Here is a 25,000-nt window from a genome sequence, read left to right as displayed (position 1 = left end):
ACCCGTAAAGGAAGCCCTTAGAGAGAGGGGGGGGGGGGGGGGAAGGAGAGAAAAGGAAGGGGGGGGGGAGGGGGGGGGAAGAGGGGGGGGGGGGGGGGGGGGGGGGGGGGGGGGGGGGGGGGGGGAGAGGGGGAGGGGGGGGGGGGGACGTGGTCACATTCTCTGTAGGCGCGGGGAAGACGCAAAACCTGCAACCTTCTTCATCATATCCCGCGATGACCCACAAGCTCACGCTGCCCACCTCATCCACGCCCCCCTCCTTCTTCTTCGTCTTCTTCTTCGGTCGTTTGTTACTTAGCCGCGTAGCGTCAGCCATCTATCAGGGAGCCTGATGGGAGTTTGGGGACCTCTTCTTGAGCTGGCTATAAAAAACCCTTTAAGGTGTGTGTGTGTGCGTGCGTGCGTGCGTGCGTGTGTGTGTGTGTGTGTGTGCGTGTGTGTGTGTGTGTGTGTGTGTGTGTGTGCGCGTGTGTGTGTGTGTGTGTGCGTCTCAGAGCATGTATGTGAGGATGTGTGCGTGTATTTGTGTGCGTGGGGGGTGCTTTGTGGGTGGGTGGTTGCTGTGTGTGTGTGTGTGTGTGTGTGTGTCAGCATGTCTGTGTGTGGAGTTTGGGGGGGTGCTTTGTGTGTGGGGGTGCTGTTTGTGTGTGTCTACAATCAGATTGTGTGTGTGTGTGTGTGTAAGATTGTCAGCATGTGCGTGTGTGAGTAATTGGTAAGTCTCATCTGTCGCTATATCTCATCTATCTCTTTCTCCCACTCATTCGCTCCATCTCCCCCCCCCCCCCCCCCCCCCCCACACACACACACACACACACACACACACCCAACCCAAACACATACACACATAAAACACACAGGCATATCGTAAATGTGAACTTGTGTGTGTTTGATAAATTAGGATTGGCCAGGAATCAATACATTGGCCATTTGATTAGCAGGGCTTTAAAACAGGCCATTAAGAGGGAATTAGCCACAAAGGAAAAGCCATCCATGTGCTAAACATACCTAAAATGCACTCAACCAAACACACACAGCCTGCTTTTATATGATGGGTTTGCATTTTGGTGTGTAAGATGTGTGTATATATATATGTGTGTGTGTGTGTGTGTGTGCGTGCAGGCGCGCGCGTGTGTGTGTGTGTGTGTGTGTGTGTGTGGAACCGATTTTAGCCAACCACCATTAACTGACCACCAAGTTTGCTTCTTTTATGGTCTCCACAGTGATGGCATTTACTTGACCTTCACATGCTGGAATACCTCTTAAACTAGTACACACACACACACACACACACACACACACACACACACACACACACACACACACACACACACACACACACACACACACACACACACACACACACTCACTCAATTAGACACAATGCACAGATGATGCTTACTTTAAAGCTGGTCGGACGTCTTAAGGTTGACAACTGCCCTTCATTGATTGGATCCAAAATGAATGCTTGATTGGTGTGCGTGTGTGTAAGTGTGTAAGTGTTTGTGCCCGTTGACAAAGGATGCAGATAGTTTGTGTGTGTGTGTAAGTGAGGGAGGGAACAGGTTGTTCAAAAACGGATACTGATGGCCTTAGATTTCGTGTGCCACCAAATTAAGCAGGAGAGAACAAGACATGAGGAGACAGAGATATAGAGACATTTCAAGAGAGAGAGAGAGAGTTGTTGAGAGAGAGCGAGAGAAAGAGAGAAAGAGAGACAGAGAGACAGAGACAGAGAGAGATATGCAGAGAGAGGTACGAGCAAGATGAGTGGCATGCCTTGAAGACCGCTATGGACGGTTTGATTAAGGAGAGCACAGAGAGAGAGAGCGAGAGATTGAGGAGGACATGGAGAAAGAGAGCGAGAAGGAGCAAAGGACTTCACAGTGACACTGAGCATATAGGGTGACACGTGGGTGAGTGGAGCATAAAACGGCAAATAATGAGCCCATAATGAGTTCCTTTGCTAAGGTGAGGCAGGGTTGTCCCCCCCCCTCCCCCACACACCAGCACTGTCTTACACGTCTCTGCTGCTATAGCTAGCCTCAATGTCTCATTAGGATCCCAAGGGCCCCAGGGGGCCAAGCCACGCACGGTGTTATCCGGCCCCCCCAGAGCACACACTCATGGGAGCAAGCTGTCCTCTGAGACACAGGTGGAGGGAGAGAGAGGGAGAAGGGGGAGAATGGGGAGGGGGGGAGAGAATATAGTGACATACAGACAGATAGCCGGAGAGAAAGAAAGGTGGGGGTGACATGTGGGGGAGAGAGAGGGGGGTAGGAGATAGAGAAAAGCAGAGAAAGGGAGGGGTAGGGAGGCAGAAACAGAAGAAAGTGAGAAACAGACAGAGAGAGAGAGAGCCAGAGGGGAGAGAGGGGAGAGTGAAAGAGAGAGGGGAAGTAGGATAGACGACGGGGGGAGGGAGGCAGTGATAGAATATAGTGAGATACACAGACTGAGAGAGAGAGAGAGAGAGAGAGAGAGAGAGAGAGAGAGAGAGACTCATATCTGGCCCCCACTCTACTTCAGGAAAAAGTACTGACCACCGAAATGAGCAAAGGGATGAATAAGCGAAGAGAAAGATGGACGGAGAAAGCTAGTGACAGTGAAGGAAAATAATGAGAAATGTAAAGAAAGGTCAAGAAGAGAGATTGGATATAGGAAGTATATATAGATGGATGAAGGAGGGGAAAACAAGGCCAGAGTAAGGGAAAAAGAAGAGAAAAAAAGGAGTCAATTCCAGGCAAACAGACAAGAGTTAAATAAAAAAAAGGGCAAATTATTAGTTTGGGCTTTTTATCTCTTTTATTCTCTGTATAAATTCGATTTTCCCTTTTGCACTTCCAGCTCTCCGGTCCATCCTTACTTCCCTTCCTCTCTCCCCCTCCTCCCTTCTGCCACGGGTTGCCAGTGTATTAATCTTTGCTCCAGTAATGGTGTTTTCTGTCTGATGGCTTGACCTTTGGGACTCCTGTTGCCTGGCAGGGAGATGCATGTATGCTTGTTAATGTTGAAATGTGAGTGCATTTGTGTGTCAAGTGTGTGTGTGTGTGTATGTGTGTGTGTGTGTGTGTGTGTGTGTGTGTGTGTGTGTGTGTGTGTGTGTGTGTGTGTGTGTGTGTGTGTGTGTGTGTGTGTGTGTGTGTGTGTGTGTGTGTGTGTGTGTGTCTCTAGTCTGAGTTTGCGTGTGTCCACTCTGTGTGCATAAGGCAAACTATCAGTGATGTTACTTTTAATGAAATATAACACTAGTGTCCTAGAGCACACACACACACACACACACACACACACACACACACACACACACACACACACACACACACACACACACACACACACACACACACACACACACACACACACACACACACACAATAAACATTCTACTCAGCATTGGTGTGGAAGGTTTATGTAAAAGGTGTTGAGAAGTGGTAGAGGAGAAAATAAATCATGTTTCTTTTCCTCCTCTTTGCACTCCCTTGCTCTGGCGTGTTGAAGCCAAATGGTGCATGTGTACCATGTGTCAGACGAGTGTGTGGGTAGAAGAGGTGCATTAGTCACCAAACCGAACCACCACAATGAACGACCCTTAACCATCCATCCGTCAGGACACCACCCATACATCAGATCTCTGCATTTCTGCCTATTCATCTATCCATCGGTCTGCTCATCCAATTGTTCAAATATTTCAAATAATTTCTTCAGTTCCCAGGGGCCCGTCTCTACTACACTGTCTGGACCACATCCTCACTCCTACCACACATCTCACTCATCCCACAACCCATCCATCCATTCATCTGATCACATTTCAGTTAATTCCATTCATTTCACATGGGACCCTCTCTCTCTCTCTCTCTCTCTCTCTCTCTCTCTCTCTCTCTCTCTCTCTCTCTCTCTCTCTCTCTCTCTCTCTCTCTCTCTCTCTCTCTCTCTCTCTCTCTCTCTCTCTCTCTCTCTCTCTCTCTCTCTCTCTCTCTCTCTCTCTCACCTCATTTGCGTTCTTTGCTTTGGACTTTCCCACATCTCTCTCCCTTCGTCTTTCTTGTGTGTGTGTGCGTGCGTGTGCGTGTGTGTGTGCGATCAGAGCTGAGGACGCTTCTTTTTTCTCGTCATGCCTCAGTGAGCAGCGATTACACAAACCCCAAAAGTCCCTATCTCAGTCTTCCTCCGTCACACACACGTGCACTGCCTCAAACACACACACACACACACACACACATCAACTCATGGAATATTCAAATCCTTGACATGAACTAGACATCTTACATTTAACAACTCTGTTAAACCAGGACACACTTCCACACACACACACACACACAGGCCGATTTATTTCATGTTTTATACCAGCATGACCACACGCGCATAGATGCAATTGTGCAGTGCACGTGAGAGTGTACAGACCCACAACACATACACACTGCTTGGAATGGGTGCAAAGTGAGGATTAGCCTCTCTATGGCTTTATCCCTGGAAAAGCCTTTGAGCCAACACACAGCTCTTGATGTTCCTGGCCTGGAACTCTTGAGGAAACACACACACACACACACACGCACGCACACGCACACACACACACACACACACACACACACTGTTGTATGCGCACCGTCTCCGTGGAGAGGCGGGTTCAACTTTTGTTGTGCATCGTTGGTCTCCTTGGCGACAAGTCAAGACAAAGTCAAGGTACCCCATGATGCCACTCAGAGCCAGCAGGCGGTTGTCGTGGCGATGACTGCCAGTAAAAAAAAAAAAAAGTGGTCATGCCAGGCTAGGGATAGGACAGCCGCCAAAGTACAAGCATGATAATGTTTTTATTCTTCTTTCTTATAAAAATGGTAGTGTACTCTCTGGGTGTTTCTAAATCACCAGCTATCGTTATGGCACCGACGAAGCAACACAAATACTAAAAGTAAACAGTTAGCCATTAGGCTAGCTGAAGGCTAACTGTCCACCTTAGTTTCTTCCTAAGGCACTTAACTAACATCTAATCTATCTAAAGATATATTATTAGCTACTAAGTCCCAAACACACACACACACACACACACACACACACACACACACACACACACACACACACACACACACACACACACACACACACACACACACACACACACACACACACACACACACAGGATGGCAACTGGCTTGTCGAGGGAGGCTAGGGGGTAAACGTCCTACACAAGGGCACCTCATCACATCAGCTCCTCTGTTGCCACTTGACCTGATTCTCACACAGCAACCTTGTATTTCACACCAAGAGAATGGGTTTTCCGAAACCAAAGTCAGACGTTTACCTTTTCAACACAACCTTTAGATTTTTTCTCACACCCTTGGGTGGTCGGGTCAGTTTCTACTTTATGCGTTGCATTGCTGTAGTGATTTACATGAATATGTGCCGGGAGGAAATCCAACAGGAAGGCAGACTCCTCAGAAAATAAATTTGATATGAATAATCATGTTGTTTAGTGGCGTTTCAAAATGTTTTCCCATCCTATAGGGAACACGCGGGATGTATACACCGATGATTAAAAACACAAACAGGAGAAAGATTCTCACTTCTTTCGGTCTCTTTTGATTTGAAGACATGAAAATCGTGCAGTTGTTAAGCTTCGTTTTTTTATAAGCAGTTATTGCCTCTGAGGATGTTAATCTCCCTGTAGTTCGGAATTCATTACCGCTGACAAGTAATGCACTATGCTAAATATGTAACCTGCTCTGGCACGGGACGCATCTATGATAATGAGTACGCATGTGGTATGTGTGCGATGTGTGCGAGGGAGGAGGCACAGGCTGAATTCATGAAGCTGTTAACGCAGCATCCTATGTAAGTAATGTCATGTTTACATGCACTGTTGTGCATGCACAACAGGTAGAAAGCACTGTGCCATGTCCCTCTTGCCCGTAGATCCAGTATCTCCTTCTCCATCTCTTTATCTCTCTACCACCCCATTTTGATCTAAGCTCCTTCTTTCTGCAGTTCTCTAAATCATCTCTCCCTCAACCTCGTCAGTTATTCGTGTTAAAAACATATGTCCCTGTCTCTTTCCATTTGCCTTTTTGTCCCTCGTTACAATGCCAGATGAGATTGGACTTACCATCCAGCAGATTTAAACAACACAGCAGTGTTGGTGTGTTTCATGTGGAGCAGTCATTCTTGTCTCCATTAATATCCATTTGGATCTCTCTCTCTCTCTCTCTCTCTCTCTCTCTCTCTCTCTCTCTCTCTCTCTCTCTCTCTCTCTCTCTCTCTCTCTCTCTCTCTCTCTCTCTCTCTCTCTCTCTCTCTCTCTTTCTCTCTCTCTCTCTCTCTCTCGTCAATGTGTTTATATAACTCCTTTCACTAAAATTGTTCAGATCAATCACAGAAATGTTGGTATTAGGAGACAAACGCTACAATGCCGCAAGATTTAAGGCGGGGGCTGTCGTCAACAAGGAGAAAATAGCCCCGGTTTGATTTCTCAGAGCAAGAAAAACAAAGTAGTAGGCTATTAGAATGATTAGGCTCTTCCACCCACACACACACACACACACACATACACACACACACACAAACTGCACAGACAATCTCAACACACAAACATGAGCGTATACACACAAACAGACACATACAAGCACACACACACACACACGCAAACACACACACACAGAAAATCGAAACACACACACAAACACACATGAGTGTACACACGCACACACACACACACACACACAGACCCGTGCACGGACCAGCCAAACACAAAAAACACACAAATATGAACAAACAGCCGTACAGACATAGAGCAGGAGTCTTGTGCTGATTATTGCTTTTTTGACGTGGCCCACTCCTCCCAGACACAAACAACAACATATTGACAACCAAGAAAGGACGCAGAAAGCAGAGGAATGAATGTGAGAAGGACCTACAGCCTGCCACTCTCCTTACTCAATACTGCATTTGTCGTCGCTTGTATTTTCAAATAATCGACAAGTACACAAGGCTAAGCAGACAATACGGTAACCGGATGGGCTATTGACTCTCTGAATATATGTGTATTCTCTCTCTCTCTCTCTCTCTCTCTCTCTCTCTCTCTCTCTCTCTCTCTCTCTCTCTCTCTCTCTCTCTCTCTCTCTCTCTCTCTCTCTCTCTCTCTCTCTCTCTCTCTCTCTCTCTCTCTCTCTCTCTCTCTCTCGTTTCCGTGTTTTAAACGATTGCATTCTCCTTGCCTTCGCTGACACCCAGCAGACAAGCAAGGGGGGGGGCAGGGTATTAAACCGCGTGACACTCCTGTCGAGCAAAGGGGCAGAGGCATGACACATCCCATCCCCCACCCCTGAGGTATAGCGGCCACAACGGATCCACAACTATCGTGAACAGCCAGGCGTGGACGGTGGGTCCCCAAGGCAGCGCCTCGCTGGGGGCAATCGACAAGGCTTTTCGGGAAGGCTAAATGAGGCGAGCCTGGGTGCAGGGCCAGCGGAGATAACGTGACGCGGAGCCTGGTGGTGTCGGACGGGCCTCTCAGCGCTATGTGTGTCATGTGCACTGGGGCTGGGAGGGCGACCTTCAGCGGAACGTCCCCTGGCAAATCAAGGAGGAAGGAGAGGCGAGGGAGGGCGAGACAGTGAGGGAGGAGACGCGCTGGGTGGACCAGCCAGGGGATGGAAGGAGGGAGGGGAGGAGGGAGGGAGGGAGGGGAGGAGGGAGGGAGGGAGGGAGGGGAGGAGGGAGGGAGGGAGGGAGGGGAGGAGGGAGGGGAGGAGGGAGGGAGGGAGGGAGGGAGGGAAGGAGGGTAGGAGGGAGGGGAGGAGGGAAGGAAGGAAGGAAGGAAGGAAGGAAGGAAGGAAGGAAGGAAGGAGGGAAGGAGGGTAGGCAGGGGGAATAAAGGAAGGAAGATGGGAAGGAGTGGGAAGAAAAGAACAAAAGATGGATGGAAGGAAAAAAGGAGGGAAAGAAGGAATGAGGGAAGGGAGGAATGAATGAAAGAAGGAAGGAAGGAGGGAAGGAAGGGAGGAGGGAAGGTATGAAGAAAAGAAGGAAGGAAGGAAAGAGGGAAGAAGGGAAGGAAGAAAGGAAGGAAAGGAGCAACAAGGGAGTTGAATGAAAAATGCAGAAAAACTAGAGAAGCAAAGATTTGGATGGACGGCTCAATGATTGAAGAGAGGAAAAAAGACAGAAATGGGTTCAAGGATGGTACATGCAGTTTTCTAGGCCATCAGCTGGCCTGTGTGAGCAAATGGTGGTCAATACACTGTAAGTAGTTTGAAGAATATTTTATATTTTAAGCGTAATCTATCTCCCTCTTTAAAAGAGGGAGATAGATTAATTATGGAATAAGTGCCTAGACCAGTTCAATGGAAATCCTTCGAGGGAGTGTTTGTTAGAAACAACTCAATTCAAAATATTTCAAACAAAAATGCTTGTTGGAACCTTTAGAATAGAGAATCTCAGCAGACACTGTATCTACAAGGATTATCCTTTCAAAGTAAAGTATGGTTACTATGCATCTGTAGCATTGTGTGTCTGTGTGTCTGTGTGTGTGTGTGTGTGTGTGTGTGTGTGTGTGTGTGTGTGTGTGTGTGTGTGTGTGTGTGTGTGTGTGTGTGTGTGTGTGTGTGTTTGAGTGTGTGTTTGAGTGTGTGTGTGTTTGAGTATGTGTGTGTGTGTGTGTGTGTGTGTGTGTGTGTGTGTGTGTGTGTGTGTGTGTGTGTGTGTGTGTGTGTGTGTGTGTGTGTGTTGCATTAACAATGCAGCAGTAATAGCTTGAAATAGACCACATTAACCTACAGTCCTCTGAGGCAGTGGCCTGGTTTAGTGCGGGAATGACTGCATACATTCATGCTGAACTATCTTCCTATACACACAATGCACCCTTATGCACACACACACACACACACACACACACACATGCACAAGCATGACCACACAAACCAACAAAAAATACAAGCATCTGTAAACGCCAAGTGAATGTGTGTTTGTGTATGTGTGTGTGTGTGTTGTTTGTGCATGTTGTTTGCATGTGTGTGTGTGTGTGTGTGTGTGTGTGTGTGTGTGTGTGTGTGTGTGTGTGTGTGTGTGTGTGTGTGTGTGTGTGTGTGTGTGTGTGAACTCGAGGCCCGTCTACCCAATTTGTTGCACAAACATAGCCACCGTCTACAGGCCCTGCATCACCAGTTTGCTTTCGGAGAAATTGATATCCGCCGCAGCGAGAGCGTACACGAAAGCGATGACTTATTGCATTAATTACTTTGATCCACGCCAGCATAATGAACATATAATGTGCGGCTGCCAGGGCCTACAAAAGACACTGTGACATAATTAATGAGTTACCGCTCCCCGTGTCAGCATAATCCTTATCACTTCATTATGTGCCATCATCATCCCTAGAACTGTGAATTCCCATTAGACAGCCGGCTCGGTCGCCATGGTGATTCATAAGGTTTCAAGAGCACACTGTGTCCGTCCCGCGCACCTCTCGGACCAACAATGCCCGCGATCGATCACTTCACACCGGCTAAACATTCGGCATTGTTCCCGGGCCACAGTGGAGACTATAGGAAAACTTGAATGCGGTTTGCTAACATGCCGTTAACTTAAGTTTCAGTTTCAGTTTCCAGGTATCGCTTTGGCCAGGGACAGTTGATTTGGATGGTGTCTTGGGTGATTAAATCTTTCATTAGCGTTTTCATTAGGCTTTGATTAGATTTCTGTTGAAATACTGATGAGTGTGGGTGTTACAAAGTAAATACAACAATCTATTCTCTTTTTTTCCCAGAGAGAGGAAGTAAAATTCTGCAATTTAATCAATAGATGTTAGTAGCTGTCGCTGAAAATGCTCTTTATAGGTCTGTTTAATCTGCAGATTACAGTCAAAGTAAATACTAAATAACAGTGTGTTCGCTCTGTGCACACAGTAGGCAAGGTACTTGCGTCATCATATTATTTGAATGCAATGAAGAGGGGTTTAGCAATGGAAGCAATGTGACAAGCTATGCTAACTATGCAATGAACCTTACAGTACCACGAATTAGGCTTCAAAGGCTAAACGTGGTCCCTCATGTACAATTTGACTATCGTTGCACTTTGTGTGGCAAGTCATGTGTATTTTGTATGAAGATGTATTAAAGTGGGTCTAAATATGAGTTTACACATATTTAAATTTGTATTATTGTTATCATGAGTAACATTACTTTACGATCACTCATGCATTTATCTAATGCAATAATCCTCTCCTTGGCGCGTCATATTAGCTAATTGTCAAAATATGCTAGCTCACAATGAAAGACGACTTTGAATGCCTCGCGGTCTGTTTACATGTGTGGCAAATAAACACTTTGGCAACAACAACAGCAGCAACGACCAGTGTCTTACCGGTGTTGTTGCGGTAGGGGCCCCCGTCGGGCCCCTGGCTCTGGCTCAGGCTTCTCATCGGGCCCTTGTTGTGGTAGACGCGCTCCTCATAGATGGGGTCTATGTGGTGCTCCGGGGAGCCCAGGGGCCGGAGGGGCTCCTGGCTGTGCTGGCTGCTGTAGGAGCCCCGGGACCCTGGAGGGGCGGTGAGAGAGAGAGAGAGTGAGAGAGAGAGAGAGAGAGAGAGAGAGAGAGAGAGAGAGAGAGAGAGAGAGAGAGAGAGAGAGAGAGAGAGAGAGAGAGAGAGAGAGAGAGGTTAGACGGATGGCATATCGTTTGTGATGGAGCTGTGGACGGGTGGACGAGACCTAATAGAGGCACGCTACAGAGGGAGGAGTGAAGAAAGGATGATGGATGAACAGATGGACGGATAGATGGAGGAACGGACAGATTGACAGTATGACGAATGTGAGACAGGCATGTGATCAGGGAGCTTGGGAAAGGAGAGGATTGCACGTTAACAAATATGTAATGGATGGCAGGACCGTAAAGATTAAAAGATTGAGATTAAAGAGTCAGGAAAATGACATGGACAACGCGAGGTGAGGGGGAACGAAGGATGACTTGAGCCCCAAAAGGTACGGGAGTCATCAAAAGTATCACTTTTCCAGTCCCCAACATCCCTCCGAGCCCCCCCAACAGAAGATAAAGCAGGCAAACTGAGTAACTACAGGGGCGCTTGTATTCAACGTGGGAGTGCAACCCCCAATTTGTCGGTGATCTGCGATATCACCGCCAGACTATTGTTCCAGAATGCGCCACTGAATGTGTAACATGATTTACTCTTTCATTCTCGCTTTATTGATAGCGAGTGTGACAGAGGTCCAAGTGACATGCATATTCTTATTAACACAGAGCCGGGTGAGAGTGAGAGAGACACACAGTGGGAGATAGACAGAGAGAGAGAGAGAGAGGAGGTAGAGAGAGAAGGAAACAATAAGGACGAAGATAAAGAGAGACAGAGGGAGAGACACAAAGAGTGATGGCATTAGGGAGGAAATCCGGAGATAGAGAAAACAACCACGCCGATGAAATAGGCGATTAAGGAAAAATGGAAACAGATTTCTTTTTGCACATTTAGAAAAATGAGTGCGACAGCAGAAAAGGAAACAGACGGGAAAAAAGGAAAAGAGGGAGATGGCTGGACAGACAGATCGAGGGAGCGCGAGAGAGAGAGAGATAGAAGCGGGAGGAGAGAGGGAAAGAGAGAGAGAGAGAGAGAGAGAGAGAGAGAGAGAGAGAGAGACGGAGAGAGAGAGAGAGAGAGAGAGAGAGAGAGAGAGAGAGAGAGAGAGAGAGAGAGAGAGAGAGAGAGAGAGAGAGGGGAAGACGCCGCACTGCTCTGTTCTCTGTCATATTTCATGTTTTTAATCTCGCCGCTGCACATTGCCGAGCACCAGCTCAGAGGTAATGAGATGCGGAGTCCCCCCCCCCCCCCCCCCCCCCCCCCCCCCCCCCCCCCCGCACCCCTGCTGGTGACTTGGCAGGATGCCCACCGACCACGTGCCCCCAGGAACTAGCGCTGGCGAGCGGGTCGTTTGATCATGACAGGGGCGGGACCAATTGAAGCATCAGAGCGCTATTAGACAGATGAGACAACCTCGACTCAAACACGTCGGCACGCCCCCCTGGGAGGACCGGAACCCGAGACGGACAGATTGACGCCGGTCAAACAATTACCAAAAGAGAGAGAGCAATAGAGAGAGAGAGAGATATGGGCGAGAAAAAGGGAGAGACCGGCAGAGAGAGAAGAGAGACCGCCACAACAATGACAAACGAGAAGTGAGTCAGAAATACAAAGGGAAGAAAGAAAGAAAGATGAGAGAGATAAAGGGGGCAAATGAGGAAGAGGAGGAGAGGAAGAGAACGAAAGCGTGTGGGGGGAGGGGGGAGGAGGGGGGAGAGATAAAGAATCATAGAAAGAGAGCGATAGCGAGATTGAGAGAATGGGTTCTTACGCTGAAGTGTCCCAACCGATAACTCGCACACTTTCTGATCCAACAGCATAGCATGCCAGGGCCTCCATTCAGGCGTAGACGTTGGCTAGTGTGCTTTCATGCACTCTTAACCCAAGCCTCAGTCTCCTCCCAACACATCATCTCAACCACAACAGCCAGCCGCACAGCCACTTTGAAGCCAAGACGACAGACATCTTGGCATGACCCAAGACGTGCCCGCCCACAGGACATGACGGTGTCCGACAGAAACGCAAAGATAATTATCCATATAAATAATAGAGAAGGTATGATCTTTGGTTTGGTACATTAAGGGGGATGTTGGATCGCGGCCCATTTGTGTGAGAAGATACAAACGTCAGTGGGTTCTTGGCCGGGGTAGGGTGGACTATAGGCCAGCCCCTGGGGAGGCATGGCCGAGCCAGAGTCCTGCCTGGCCTGTGTGCGAACCAACAACGGTGGAGTGTGCATCTCTCTTCCACACCATTAGGCCTGATTTGAGACGCAACGGTGGCCAAGGGGAAGAGAGGAGGAAACCAGAGCTTGTCAGGCAAGTGTTTCTCGTCTATCTCCCCCCCCGGCCCCACCGAGCTACACCCCCCCCACACACCAACCCAAACAGACCACTGCCCATGGAGCCTCTCCAAAATGGGAGAGACAGATCGAGGGAGGGAGAGAGAGAGAGAGAGAGGGAGAGAGAGCGACTGAGAGCAAAAGTGAGAGAGGGAGAGAGAGGGATGTCATGAAGTAGCCGGTGTTTAGGACTGAATTGAGTTTCACTGCAGCAATAAGAGCTTGTCACTAATACATAGTGTTGAGAGAGGGCGAGATAAAGAGAGAGAGTCATAATTTTCATGTATAGTCACTAATGAGAGTCCCGGACACACATAGCATGGCCTGGCTCATTCTTCTTCTCTCTCCCCTCCCTCCCTCCCAAGTCTACCTCTTTGATGTCCGGGGGAGTCCAGTTGAGTTACTTATTTATTTGAAATATTTATTTATTTCCCTTTTTATCATTTGGTCCCACCAGAGACTCAAACGAGACTCTTTGAGGCACTGACCTCTTTCTATCAACCAACGAGCGGAGCTCATGTGGAAAACACAGAGAGTGAGAGAGAGATATAAAAAGGGACAGAATAAAAGAGAGAGATCGAGAGCGATAAGAAGAGAGGGAAAAAAGTAAAGAAAGAGAGAAACAGAGCTATCCGAGGTTTCACATTGTCAGGAAATCAGGCCCGAGAAATGAGAGTGTGAAAAAAGTAAAAGCCAAAACAAAAGATAAAACAGTACCTCGGGGCTCCTTCATTTTCGCATGAGCAGCGGTAACAAGTTTAACGGCATCTACATGCAAATCTGCATCTCTACACGGCGATACATATTCAACAGAGACAATCATTCTCTCTTTGCTCCACTCCACATCGGTGTTCATCAAAGTCTACTCTTCATTTATCAGCCCAACTCCCCTCCCCTTCCATCTTTGATATGAGTACTGAGCAGCAAAGGAAGGCAATCCATACACTCCCCACGCACACTTTCCATGATGGGTGGGGGAGACAGCCATGTCTGGGGTCTGATGCAGCTTCAGCTACAGCTACAAGCCGGAGAATACTCTCTGCCTGATGCGGTCGATGGTTAAGTTGTCGATAACACTTCTGCGCAACCATTTCAGCCTCCAGTCTGCTGCATGCTCTTAAATGTTTCATTCTCCTCTTGTTTCTCACAACTTGCAACTTGTTTACTGTCATATGCAGACTCTGGCTCGAGAGGGCATTTGTGGACAACCGTCTCTTACAATTTGTGTCATATTTGTAGTTAAGTCCCGTTTTATATACCAAATAATTAAGATGTTAGATAGATGTTAGCAGATAAATAAAAGCGTATTTTGGCATTGAGATGCCGGGTTAAAATGTCCTCAAACTCTGGCCTTACGTACTCAATGTTGACATGCTTGTTTGAATGTCCTTGTCACACCAGAGAGGCTGGGTGTCATAACGGAATCCAAAAAGTAAGAGAGTCCTCTTTGGCAAATCTCAAGTTCATTAATTATAATCGATTGCCAAAACACTTTTAAACAGTTTGAAATGCATTCACTCCGCTAACCCATCCCATGCTGTGTGTTTTGGTGAATGAAATTCAAAACGGTTTGTGAGGCACTTTTACATTCAAGCGCACTTGAACTAGGTCTGCCAATTATAGCGGGGAAAAAACATGCCATGAGACTCGTTTTCTCATCAGGCAACGGTCTCATTCATTTTCTCCCGTGTTGATCTCCACTCTTCAGAAAGGGGTGGACCCCTGGCTGGGAACTGACGGATGCCTTCAGGGCAGAATCGCTGGAGGTCATGTTTTCCATCAACGGCACTTAAAGTTCCAGAAGCAGAAGAGCAGCACATCTCACTGTACTCCAGAGGATTAATAAATAAATAGCTGGTTTTCTGGGGGGGGGGGGGAGGGGCATTTTTTATTAATTTCAAACAGTAGAAGGGCAAGCCGAGAATAATTGTTCCCTTTGAGACGGAAACGTGGGTACATATCGAGAGTTTCCTGTAACAAATTGCAAGTATAACAATCGTCTGAATCCTTGGCTCAATGACCATTCAGCTACCATTCACAATGATAACATTGTTCAATACTCAATTTTTAAAACTGTTGTGAATGAAAGAAATCCTGTAAAAACCTCAGTCTGACCAACAGTACTGCAAGAACTGAAAATACAGTTCCACAGACCTACATATATTGTAGCTGTGACGCACCATTGTTTAAATCTATATTGGAAAACTAGGTCATTAAACAAGTCGTGCTGTTTCATGGTCAGAGATGTATCTAGTGTCACAGATTTCTGGGGATTCCCAAGAGTTTAAATAAGTTGCATCTTCTCCTTAAAGCTATATCAACAAAGTCTTATTTTGTTGACGCCATATCTATCTCTTCAGAGTCTGTACTGTGAATTCAAACAGAATAAAAAAGCCAACTCGACTACGAGAGCTATGAGGGTAACAAAGTTAAGATCAAAGAAATTTGCATGAATATAATTCATAATATGAAGTAAATTATGTATGTTGTGATGCTGAGGAACTACAAAAGATTGAAGTACAAAGGAAAGAACTACAAATATGTCCTATACTAAAGCTTCAACAGTTTCTGATGGGATTGCACTCACTGTACTGCAAGGCAACGAGATACAATGGCCATAGCTTACTACAAGATATACTACCCATGAAACACTTTACTCCAGAGACAAGGCCGTGACCACATTTTTTCCGCTCATTGGCCACAAACTGCTATTTCAACAGTTATGTTTTCTTTCCTTTTTTCTTTAGCATGTCATTGAAAAACACAGGAAGAATGACGAAGGCTATTAGCATCACGCTAATAGCCTGTAGCCAATGCTCCATCCTAGTGAAGGTTAAGCTTCTATTCACTTGCATATGCAGCAGCTGCTTATTTAAGGAATTCACCCAGAATTAACGTTCTGTCAGACGGTGAGGACAAAACACTTCAGGGATTCCAGCAATCAAACAACACCGCCATTGTTCCTTCCCTCTTCCACTTCTTTGGTTAACTTAACCACAAGTCCAGGTTTGAAATGTGAGGATTTATGTGTATGTGCGCGCGCGCGCGCGTGTGTATGAGTGTGTGTTTGTGTGAGTCTTGTAGCAAAGGGACCTTGTTAATGTTCTTTAAGCTTACTTCAGTTCTCCCAAATTGCTTTCATGACCGTGCATGCATGTCTGTGTGTGTGTGTGTGTGTATGTGTGTGTGTGTGTGTGTGTGTGTGTGTGTGTGTGTGTGTGTGTGTGTGTGTGTGTGTGTGTGTGTGTGTGTGTGTGTGTGTGTGTGTGTGTGCATTCTAACCTGCCAGGCTCCCGGGGCGCTGCAGTGTGGCGGTGGCGTAGAGCTCGTGGGAGATCTTGTACTGGTCGGAGGCGTGGTGGGCGGCCAGGCGTTTGGGAGACAGTGTGGCATAACTCCCTATGCCTGAACTCATCTACGGCAACACAGAGGGAACAAAGGTCAAGCAACCCTACTCCTCCCCCCCGCCGCTAATATGAGCAGCCTTTGGAATGAGCTGTCAATGGCTGCTTTCCCCGTCAAAGTTAAATTCGTTTTTTTGTTTATTTTAAATAAATAATGCAACATATTTGTATCATTAAAAAAGCCTATTACTTATCATATTTTTTCTTGTCCAAATAGTCTTAAAATGCAATGAGCAAACTTGTTTCTTAGCATTAGCATGGTTACGCTATTCGCTATCCACACCCTGAGAGATTTCACATTGAGTTCTCAAAACACCCTAAAGTCTTAAAATAACAACACACAACACCCTTATTCATGTTACGTTTTTCGGAACACTTCAAATGATTGATGAAACCTTGGTAACTGTGTGAGTGATATGAAAAAACAAGAAACCGGGTTAATCAGAGAGGAGTAAGGTATTCTTTGCAGCACCCCCCAACCACTTTGCTGAATCAATAGCATAACTCCTGCTGAGTATAACAGCCCTGCCAATATAATGAGTTTTTAAGGTAAGTATACACCGGCCATTGACACTTTTACTGCTGTAGCTGCTTTGGAATAAGTGCATTATACTTTTATGCTGATCATTTCCCACTTCCCCCCCTCTTCTATCCATTCATCAATTCAACCATGGGTATTGGAATTTATCAGGCGATTAACGTGAACTAATAGATAGAAATGAAAAATAATATGAAACACAGTAAGAATCCAAAGTATACTAAAAGTGTGCGCACATATCATAATGATAGCGTGAGTATGTATTTGCATGACACACACAGACACACACACACACACGCCGAATCCGCCATGTGTGTTTCTTACCTGGTGGAGGGGGGATGATGATGCACTAGCCCCTCCCCCTCCAGCGGAGCTGGGTGGAGAAGCCACTCTATGAGGGGACACGCCCCCTCCCGCTGTCGTCACGGCGATGTTGGTGCTGGGAGTGAAGGAAAACAATTAAACAAAAACGGGGAGGGTGGGGGCGGGGGGTGGGGAGAGGTGTCTCCTATTTACATTTTAATGTGTTGCAATCATTCTGTTTGGAATGGGCTGTTCAGCCATTGGCCTCAGTCAGGGAATCACTGTTGTGCTTCTGCTACTGATACCGTTCGGCAATGTTGCGTATGGTCTGTGTCTATGATAAGATCAATGGTGTGCGTGTGTGTGTGCGTGTGTCTGCGCACGCATGTGTGTGTGTGTGTGTGTGTGTGTCCGTCCCACTGCGGTGCAAATAAAGTTGTCCCTCGGTATCCAACCACATGTTAGCCCAGCAAGCCCGAATAAAATAAAACCCACCCGAGACGCTACAACAGATGTTCCCCCCTGTCGCCCCCCACGCCCCCCCATCCTGTCGCCCCCCCCCCCCCTTCACCATCATTGCGAGGAAGAGGAGGAGGCGATTACCTTTCTCGCACCCTCAACCCCCCCTATTTCCTCCAGGCAGGCAGCAAAGACACGCGCCGCGACCCCCCGGAACCCGCAACACACGGGTATTATACCTGTAGGACTTGGCCAGGCGGCCGATGGGGGACTGTTTGCTGGGAGAGGAAGAGGAGGAGGAGGAAGGCAGGCGCTGGGTGGTGGCGTAGCCCGGAGCGTCCGAGGAAGAGCCCAGCCTCTGCAGCTTGCTGGGGGACCCCGGCCCCCCTCCTCCGCCCCCGCCGCCGCCGCCGCCCCCTGCCGACAGTGGGGAGCTCACACGCTGGCTGGGTAAGGTGGAGCTGGAGTAGTAGATTCCTTTTGGGGGCGGAGTGGGAGTAAGAAAGAGCGAATGAATGAAGGGATGGAATTGAGTGAACGGAGAGCGAGAGAAGAAGGGTAAACGCATCGCATGGCCATATGGCAGACGCGCTCGCGTGCTACGATGGGGTCAGGCTAGCGGCTGGGCTACGGGATATATATATATATTGCGGTATGGTTCGAGAGTCGGAATGAGGGGGAATTGAAGCCTATGATGCGTGTACTCCCTGCTCGGCATCTCCACTCTGTGAGCCTCTGTGGTCCAACGTTAACACAAAAACACTTGAAAACAGAACGCTTCAGTACCAACGCCAGAACTGTAAATAAAAGGTGGATGAAATGAATAGATATTGTTTTACCATGGTCCCTTAGGTCTAAACTGAACTGGGCTGTTCAATGTTAGTGGGTCTACAAACACAACAAATAAATGCTATATTTCCTGTATGTATGCTGTGTATATGCTTGCAGAGCAATGATGAGATGTTTAGATTTGTCTACTTGGAGAGATAGGGCCAGACACCATGAAAACGGCTTCAGCCCCACCGCCTCCGCTTTCTCTGTGACGTTCTAACTCTGTGAAGGACTAGGCACTCGTCACAGAAGCTGACAAGAATTCACACAAATCAGACTTCTTTAGATTATTAATGTAAAGGCTGATTCCAGACTAGCTCAAACCTGGGAAAAAGGGGGGCATTTCACTTTCCCTCACTTCACATTAGTTCAATCATGTCGCTGACGGCCCGTCAATGTCTGACAACTAATACAATCTTGGTTTATTTTCAGTAGAATATCTCCCTAACGAAACACGAGACAAGGCGTTACTCCGGGCCTTTTAGTTTTTGGTTTCCGGCCCATGTTCTGTTCTGTCTCCCCCAAAAAATTCTGCTATATTAAGGAAGTAGTGCAGATTAAGTTCATAGAACCACTTTCCCATGGTATCCCACGTAAAGGCACAGAAATGTATCTTTAACATCATCCTCATTTCAGTGTCTGTGGTGGTGATGTTTGATATGATATTTGTGGGAACAAAGGGTCAAATGACATCTTAATTTAGTTACCTGGCCCCGCCCCGCTTTGATGTTGCTGCTGCTGCTGAGCCACGCGATTGGATGTCACCTGGCGATGGGGGGTGGGTGGGGGGGGGGGGGGGGGGGGGGGGGGGGGGGTAGAGAGGGAGGGGGAGAGAGGGAGGGGGAGAGAGGGAGGGGGAGAGAGGGGGAGATGGAGGACGGTACGGTGGAAAAAAGGGGTTGGGTTTTATGAGCAAAGGAAGGCAGAGAAGGGAAAGAAGGATATGGAGGAGAAGAAAGGAGAACAAACCAGACAATAAGACGCAATAAGCTGACTTGAGGGACAAAGGGCCTCATGGCTAAGGGACAGCGAGTCATTAAAGCCTCTCACAGAGAACAACCTAATTGGCCGCGACACAGATAACAAAAGTTATGGTTAGGCAGGTCCCCCTGCTCTCTTTGCTCATTCTGTTAGTTAGAAACACTTACTGTAGCACCTTGCATAGCAGTTAATGGCTTGCTCATCTGTCTACAGACTAGCATCATAATATAAGTAGCTTGAATAAAATAAAAAATTGATTTGTCTCATCTTATGAGATGAGACATGCCCTGATAAAAACTATATCTGCTTTTCTATTTATGACAATTAATATATATATTTGAGTTATTAAGAATTTAAAACAATTCATCTTCACAACGTTAGAACCGTTGTAACACGATCGAGATCCGCCCCGTCATTCTGCTCTGGAAGCATTTAGCGCTGATTCACAGACTGCAACGACCGAACCCATGCTAACGTTTCGCAGAGTCTCTTATAGCGTGATGCGGCCCAAGGTGATTCAGATTGTGTTATTCAACCCCGGAGCGCACAGTGGTAGCTGCTCATACCCATCCCACATTATGCAGGCCTACACAATCCCTCTCCGACCTTGAGAAACATGATCACCACTTAACAGCATATAGGTGCTGCTGCAACTAACTCTGCAGCAATATAGCTGAAAGCGCAAGACTGCCAGCACCCAAGAATCACAAAAGCCATTCATTCCTCAGCCATAGAGACGCATCTGTTGACGGGAGATATACTAGTATGCAAATCAGATGTTTGGGTTTGGTACGGCAGTAAACAAAAAATTATATTTAGCATGCGTATGTATAATAACGCGTAAAGATTTAACATCCAATGTGTGCGAGAGATAGGCTGTCTGGGGGAGCCAGTATTTGTGTTTGACAGATTTTGTCGACTGCGTGCGTATGGGATTCCTGTTTTGAGAAGGTAATGTATTATTAAAATCATCTCCCCTCCCGGTGGAAATGGCCCGTTGCGTGAGATAACCATTCGGAAAAGAGGGAGAGAAAGAGAGCGGAGCATATGAGAAAACTCACAGATTTAAATACACCGTATTGCCATTTCTGTACTTACTAAAATCGGCAGTAATGGTCTCTTTATACTTAGATAAAAAATGCCATGATAGGGTTATACGTAAGTAACGGTTGTATTAAACCTGTCCTCATGGCAGGATTCCCCAAACTGCCAAGCCCTCTTCCCAAACCCTGAATTGAATATGACCTCTTCCTCTTCATCAGCCTCCCTAATTATGTCAAAATAAAGTACAAGGGAATAACAGAGTACTGTCATTGATAGAATATCCTCAATTTTGATGAATAGATGGATGTTTAATAAGTAATCCAGAGACAAAAAATGTTGAATAAAACGATTAAAGAAAGGATAGCTTGAAGCAACTCATCGTACACGTCTCCGACCCCATCAAACATCCAGGTTGTAGCATCAGCGGTACATAAATCCCCATGGGGACACTCTAGAAGGTCTCCATTAAAGTAAAGGTCCAACGTCCAACCACATAAAGACAAAAGGAGTAACTGATAACAACAGAAGAGAGTCATTCTGGAGAGCCTTTTCTCACAATATCCTTTAGTCAGTTTACCTAGGCCTCTAACGTAATCGTCTTTCCTCCCCTTCTCTTAATTCGGCCACCTTGGGAGACATGACTACAAATAAAAATGAAATGTGGATGTGGCAGAATTACCATACCGTTACTTCCAGCTGCTTTCACTTCTCCCCCTACCTCAACACACCACCCCCCTATAATAAGAAATCAATGAAAACAAACACAGACAAATATCCCATCCCTATTTAGCACCAGCAGACCAAAACGTGTAGGGGCTGATCGATGCCAGAGTAAGGCTGATGTATAGATTTATTGATGGATGGGGTGGATGAATCGAGGGGTGGATTCTGGACGGCTGGATATTTTTGCTGGTTTGTTTTCACTGAGCAGGACTAAAGAGGATTCTCTGCCAATCCTGATAGACAATAAAGCAAAATAAATCTGAACCTGCACAGATAATTGGACTCAAGGTGGAGTGGACGATGAATTGTGCAACAGATGGTTCAATGGAATATATTTTCAGCAATAAATAAAGAGAACAGACCGATTGGATTTTGAATGGAAGGGCAGATGGACAAGCAGAGGGGAGAGGTGAATGGGAGGTCTTCCTCATGTTCATGGTCTGTAATCCCATGAGCCACCCTCCCTGTATTCCATGACACTGGGGTTTGAGGTGACAGCTTTGTATTATTAAATAATTTGCCTCTTAGCTATACTACACCCCACCACCATTCTCTCTCTCTCTCTCTCTCTCTCTCTCTCTCTCTCTCTCTCTCTCTCTCTCTCTCTCTCTCTCTCTCTCTCTCTCTCTCTCTCTCTCTCTCACTACAATAATAGGAGTACCCATGCAAATATCGCAAAGGCATGTATTCAGGAAAATACACACACACACACACACACACACACACACACACACACACACACACACACACACACACACACACACACACACACACACACACACACACGTGTAAAAGAAGCACCTGCTACCCCAGAAGCAGCAGAGTTACATGAAGCCATTGAGGAGCAACAAGCGTGGCTGACAACACTGACCCCATTGCTCTGACAAGCCATACACATCACAGTGAAGACACACACACACCACACGCACACACAAACACACACACACACACACACACACACACACATGCACAGACATACACAAACATACACAAACACAGAGTGCTAGTGAGCTAAGACGAGAAGAGAGGAGGACGGCCAAAATGGAATGGAGCGCACAGATACGTTTCTTTCTTTCATTCTTCCTTTCTCTCTATCTTTCTTCATTTCATCCATCATTGCTCTCTTTCATTCCGTACGGCCACACAAAAAACTAGTTTGCCCATCCTCACCTGCTGGCTCTTAAACTAGATGTGTGTATAAACACAAGGCCCCTGTAGACGCTTAAAGTGGAGCTCTCCTTTTCTAAATCCTGCTGTAATCAGTGGGCGTGTGCAGAAAAGGTGAGGTCATCACAGTCTTCTGACCATGCATTGTAAATTACCAGATATAGCCAAAGCACATAGTGCAGCAGATGTTCATTATTTGCATAAATGTATGGATATATTTCATAGGTGTGATAATCATATTTAAATAGCCCTGGTTATGTGCATGTCTATGCCTGTGTATGTGTGTGTCAATAGCTGCGTTTCCATCTAGAAGGTGATGCGAATCTTTAGAAAGTTCGCAAAAAAGTAATTTGAATTAGGTGCGCTTCCATCAAGTGGTTGCAGTGGAGTAGGGTGATGACGTTACACGTTGATGTCGGCAGGGTTGCTATGGCCGGTCGTTATGCGAAAATCGGAAAGACTGTCAGTCCTGTGTGTTCGAAGTTCGCTACGTCTATCTCCCATTTTTTGCGAATTTACTCTCTTTCGCATTTGTCAAAAAACACCTCAAGCGAGCGGATAAACCTTTTTGTGAATTTTGCGATTTTTATGCGGATTTTGGTGTTTCCATCACCGTCTACTGATTCGATACTTCAAAGTTCGCATAAAATCAGGGGGATGGAAACGCACCTAATGTATGTGGGTAGTAGAACACTGTATGTATGGCACATGTGCGTGCATTGCTCTGTGCATGCGTGTGCGTGCCGTGCGTGCGTGCATGCGTGTGTGTGTGTGTGTGTGTGTGTGTGTGTGTGTGTGCTTTCCCACCACTCCGAGGTTAAAGAAAATAGAGTTAGGAGTAATTGGCTCCTGTAGGCTAAGGAGTAATTGGGACCTTTCTCTCCACAAGCACGGCACTGCAAAATAATCCATGCCTTCTCCTCCTATCTCCCCACCTCTTTCACTCTCTCTCTCTCGTTCTCTCTCTCTCTCTCTCTCTCTCTCTCTCTCTCTCTCTCTCTCTCGTTCTCTCTCCCTCTCTCTCTCGCAGTCTCTCTCGCAGTCTCTCTCTCTCTCTCTCTCTCTCTCTCCCCCCCTCTCCCTCTTTCAAGTCCTTTAAAGCATCCTAAACATTGCTTATTTGCCCCCACGCACAGCTAATAGTCTCAGTTCTGTATCACAAATAGCTGGATTCCTTTAAGACTATAGGCGAGGTGCTATGCTGCAGCATTCCTAATCGCCTTAATGAACATATCTTTTGTAACTCCTCGCAGCGCAGTCTTCCTCCCCAGCCCCCCTTCCTCCCCACAGCCCCTCCAAACATTCAGCACGACACCAAAATACTTTTATCTCCGGCAACCTCTCTCCTGCTCAAATACCGCTGTTGCTTTTTTCATTCCCCCCCCCCCCCCCCCCTTCCTTTTCTTCTTCTTCTTCTTCTTCTTCTTTTATTCATTACCTCTGTATAGAGAGTCTCTTTTCAACGAACCCCGACGACGCGCGCACAAACAAACAAAAGCAGCGTTGCATCCAAAAGTCTAGACAAGTATAGCCAGTACATCACCGCATATCACCTACCCATCCCCCCCCCCCCCTCCCCCCTCCTACGCAAAATCGAAACAGCCCTTCCTGTGGGAGAACTCTCCCAGCTCCGGGACATTCTCCCTAACTATCCTCCGGCTTCGGAGGCGAGTCCAACCTCTCGCTATCTCGTCTCCTGAGCGATATCGTAACCCCGGTGCGTCTTTTCTCAACTTCGACAGCTCCCACCCTTTCATCTTTTATCTTCAGCAACCTCAGCAACATCAGCAACATCAGCAACATCAGCAACACCACCACCACCACCATCATCATCATCATCATCATCATCATCATCACTGTAGCAGGGGGTTCCTACCTGGTTGTAGCTGTGAACGGCGCCCCCGTACTGCCCGCTGCGTGGAGGGATTGCCGCGGAGATGCCGTCACTAAGGGCGAGGGTCTGGTTGCTATGGTAGCTGGCAGAGTACTGAAGCGAAGCCTCCGGGGTGGAGTTGAGCTGCAAGGAACTCTGGGAAAGCAGAGCTGGTCCTACAAGGAGTGAGAGGCAGTGAGCGATGGGAGAGAGAGATGGAGTGGGGGGCGGGGGAGAGAGAGGGAGAGGGGGGCGGGGGAGAGAGAGAGAGGGAGAGAAAGATAGTTCAATAGTTGTATGGCATAACAAGACAGGCAGGCAGAGATGATGAGAGAGAGAGAGAGAGAGAGAGAGAGAGAGAGAGAGAGAGAGAGAGAGAGAGAGAGAGAGAGAGAGAGAGAGAGAGAGAGAGAGAGAGAGAGAGAGGGCGAACGAACAGGAGTTTGAGGAGCGATGGAGAGGGGGAGTAAAAAGAGCGAGGAAGAACAGAGAGCGAAGTGGGGGTAGGAAGGCATGCAGTAGGAAGGAGCAGAGAGAGAGAGAGAGAGTCAGAGAAAGAGCGAAGAGAGAGAGATAGGGAAAAAGGGAGGGAGAGAGTTAGAGAGATGGAGAAAGAAAGAGAGAGAGGGAGAGAGAGATAGGAAAAGAAAGAGAGAGAGCAGTCTTTTAGAATAGACCAGGCAGTGCAGCAGTGCAGTGCTCCGTGAGCTCCAGATAGCATACATAATTTATTAGCAGAGGAAGAGAAACAGAGAGAGCA

At 47.1% G+C, this 25,000-nt stretch overlaps 1 protein-coding gene across 1 annotated transcript in view; it reads right to left on the bottom strand.

Annotated features, from left to right (window-relative positions):
* ctnnd2a (catenin (cadherin-associated protein), delta 2a) overlaps positions 1-25,000 on the bottom strand; it is a gene marked incomplete in the record, with an annotated part of 225,286 nt that overhangs the window by 86,157 nt on the left and 114,129 nt on the right. The window contains 6 exon segments of the mRNA XM_030349534.1: positions 10,351-10,524; positions 16,200-16,332; positions 17,184-17,298; positions 17,861-18,098; positions 19,160-19,217; positions 24,244-24,416. Of these exon segments, the coding sequence (XP_030205394.1) occupies positions 10,351-10,524; positions 16,200-16,332; positions 17,184-17,298; positions 17,861-18,098; positions 19,160-19,217; positions 24,244-24,416 (891 nt within the window).

The sequence above is a fragment of the Gadus morhua genome, chromosome 23 (assembly GCF_902167405.1).
Source record: "Gadus morhua chromosome 23, gadMor3.0, whole genome shotgun sequence".
In the NCBI taxonomy this organism is placed as follows: domain Eukaryota; kingdom Metazoa; phylum Chordata; class Actinopteri; order Gadiformes; family Gadidae; genus Gadus; species Gadus morhua.
The sequence above is the reverse complement of the archived record's forward strand: the minus strand, read 5'-3'. Positions and strand labels throughout refer to the sequence as shown.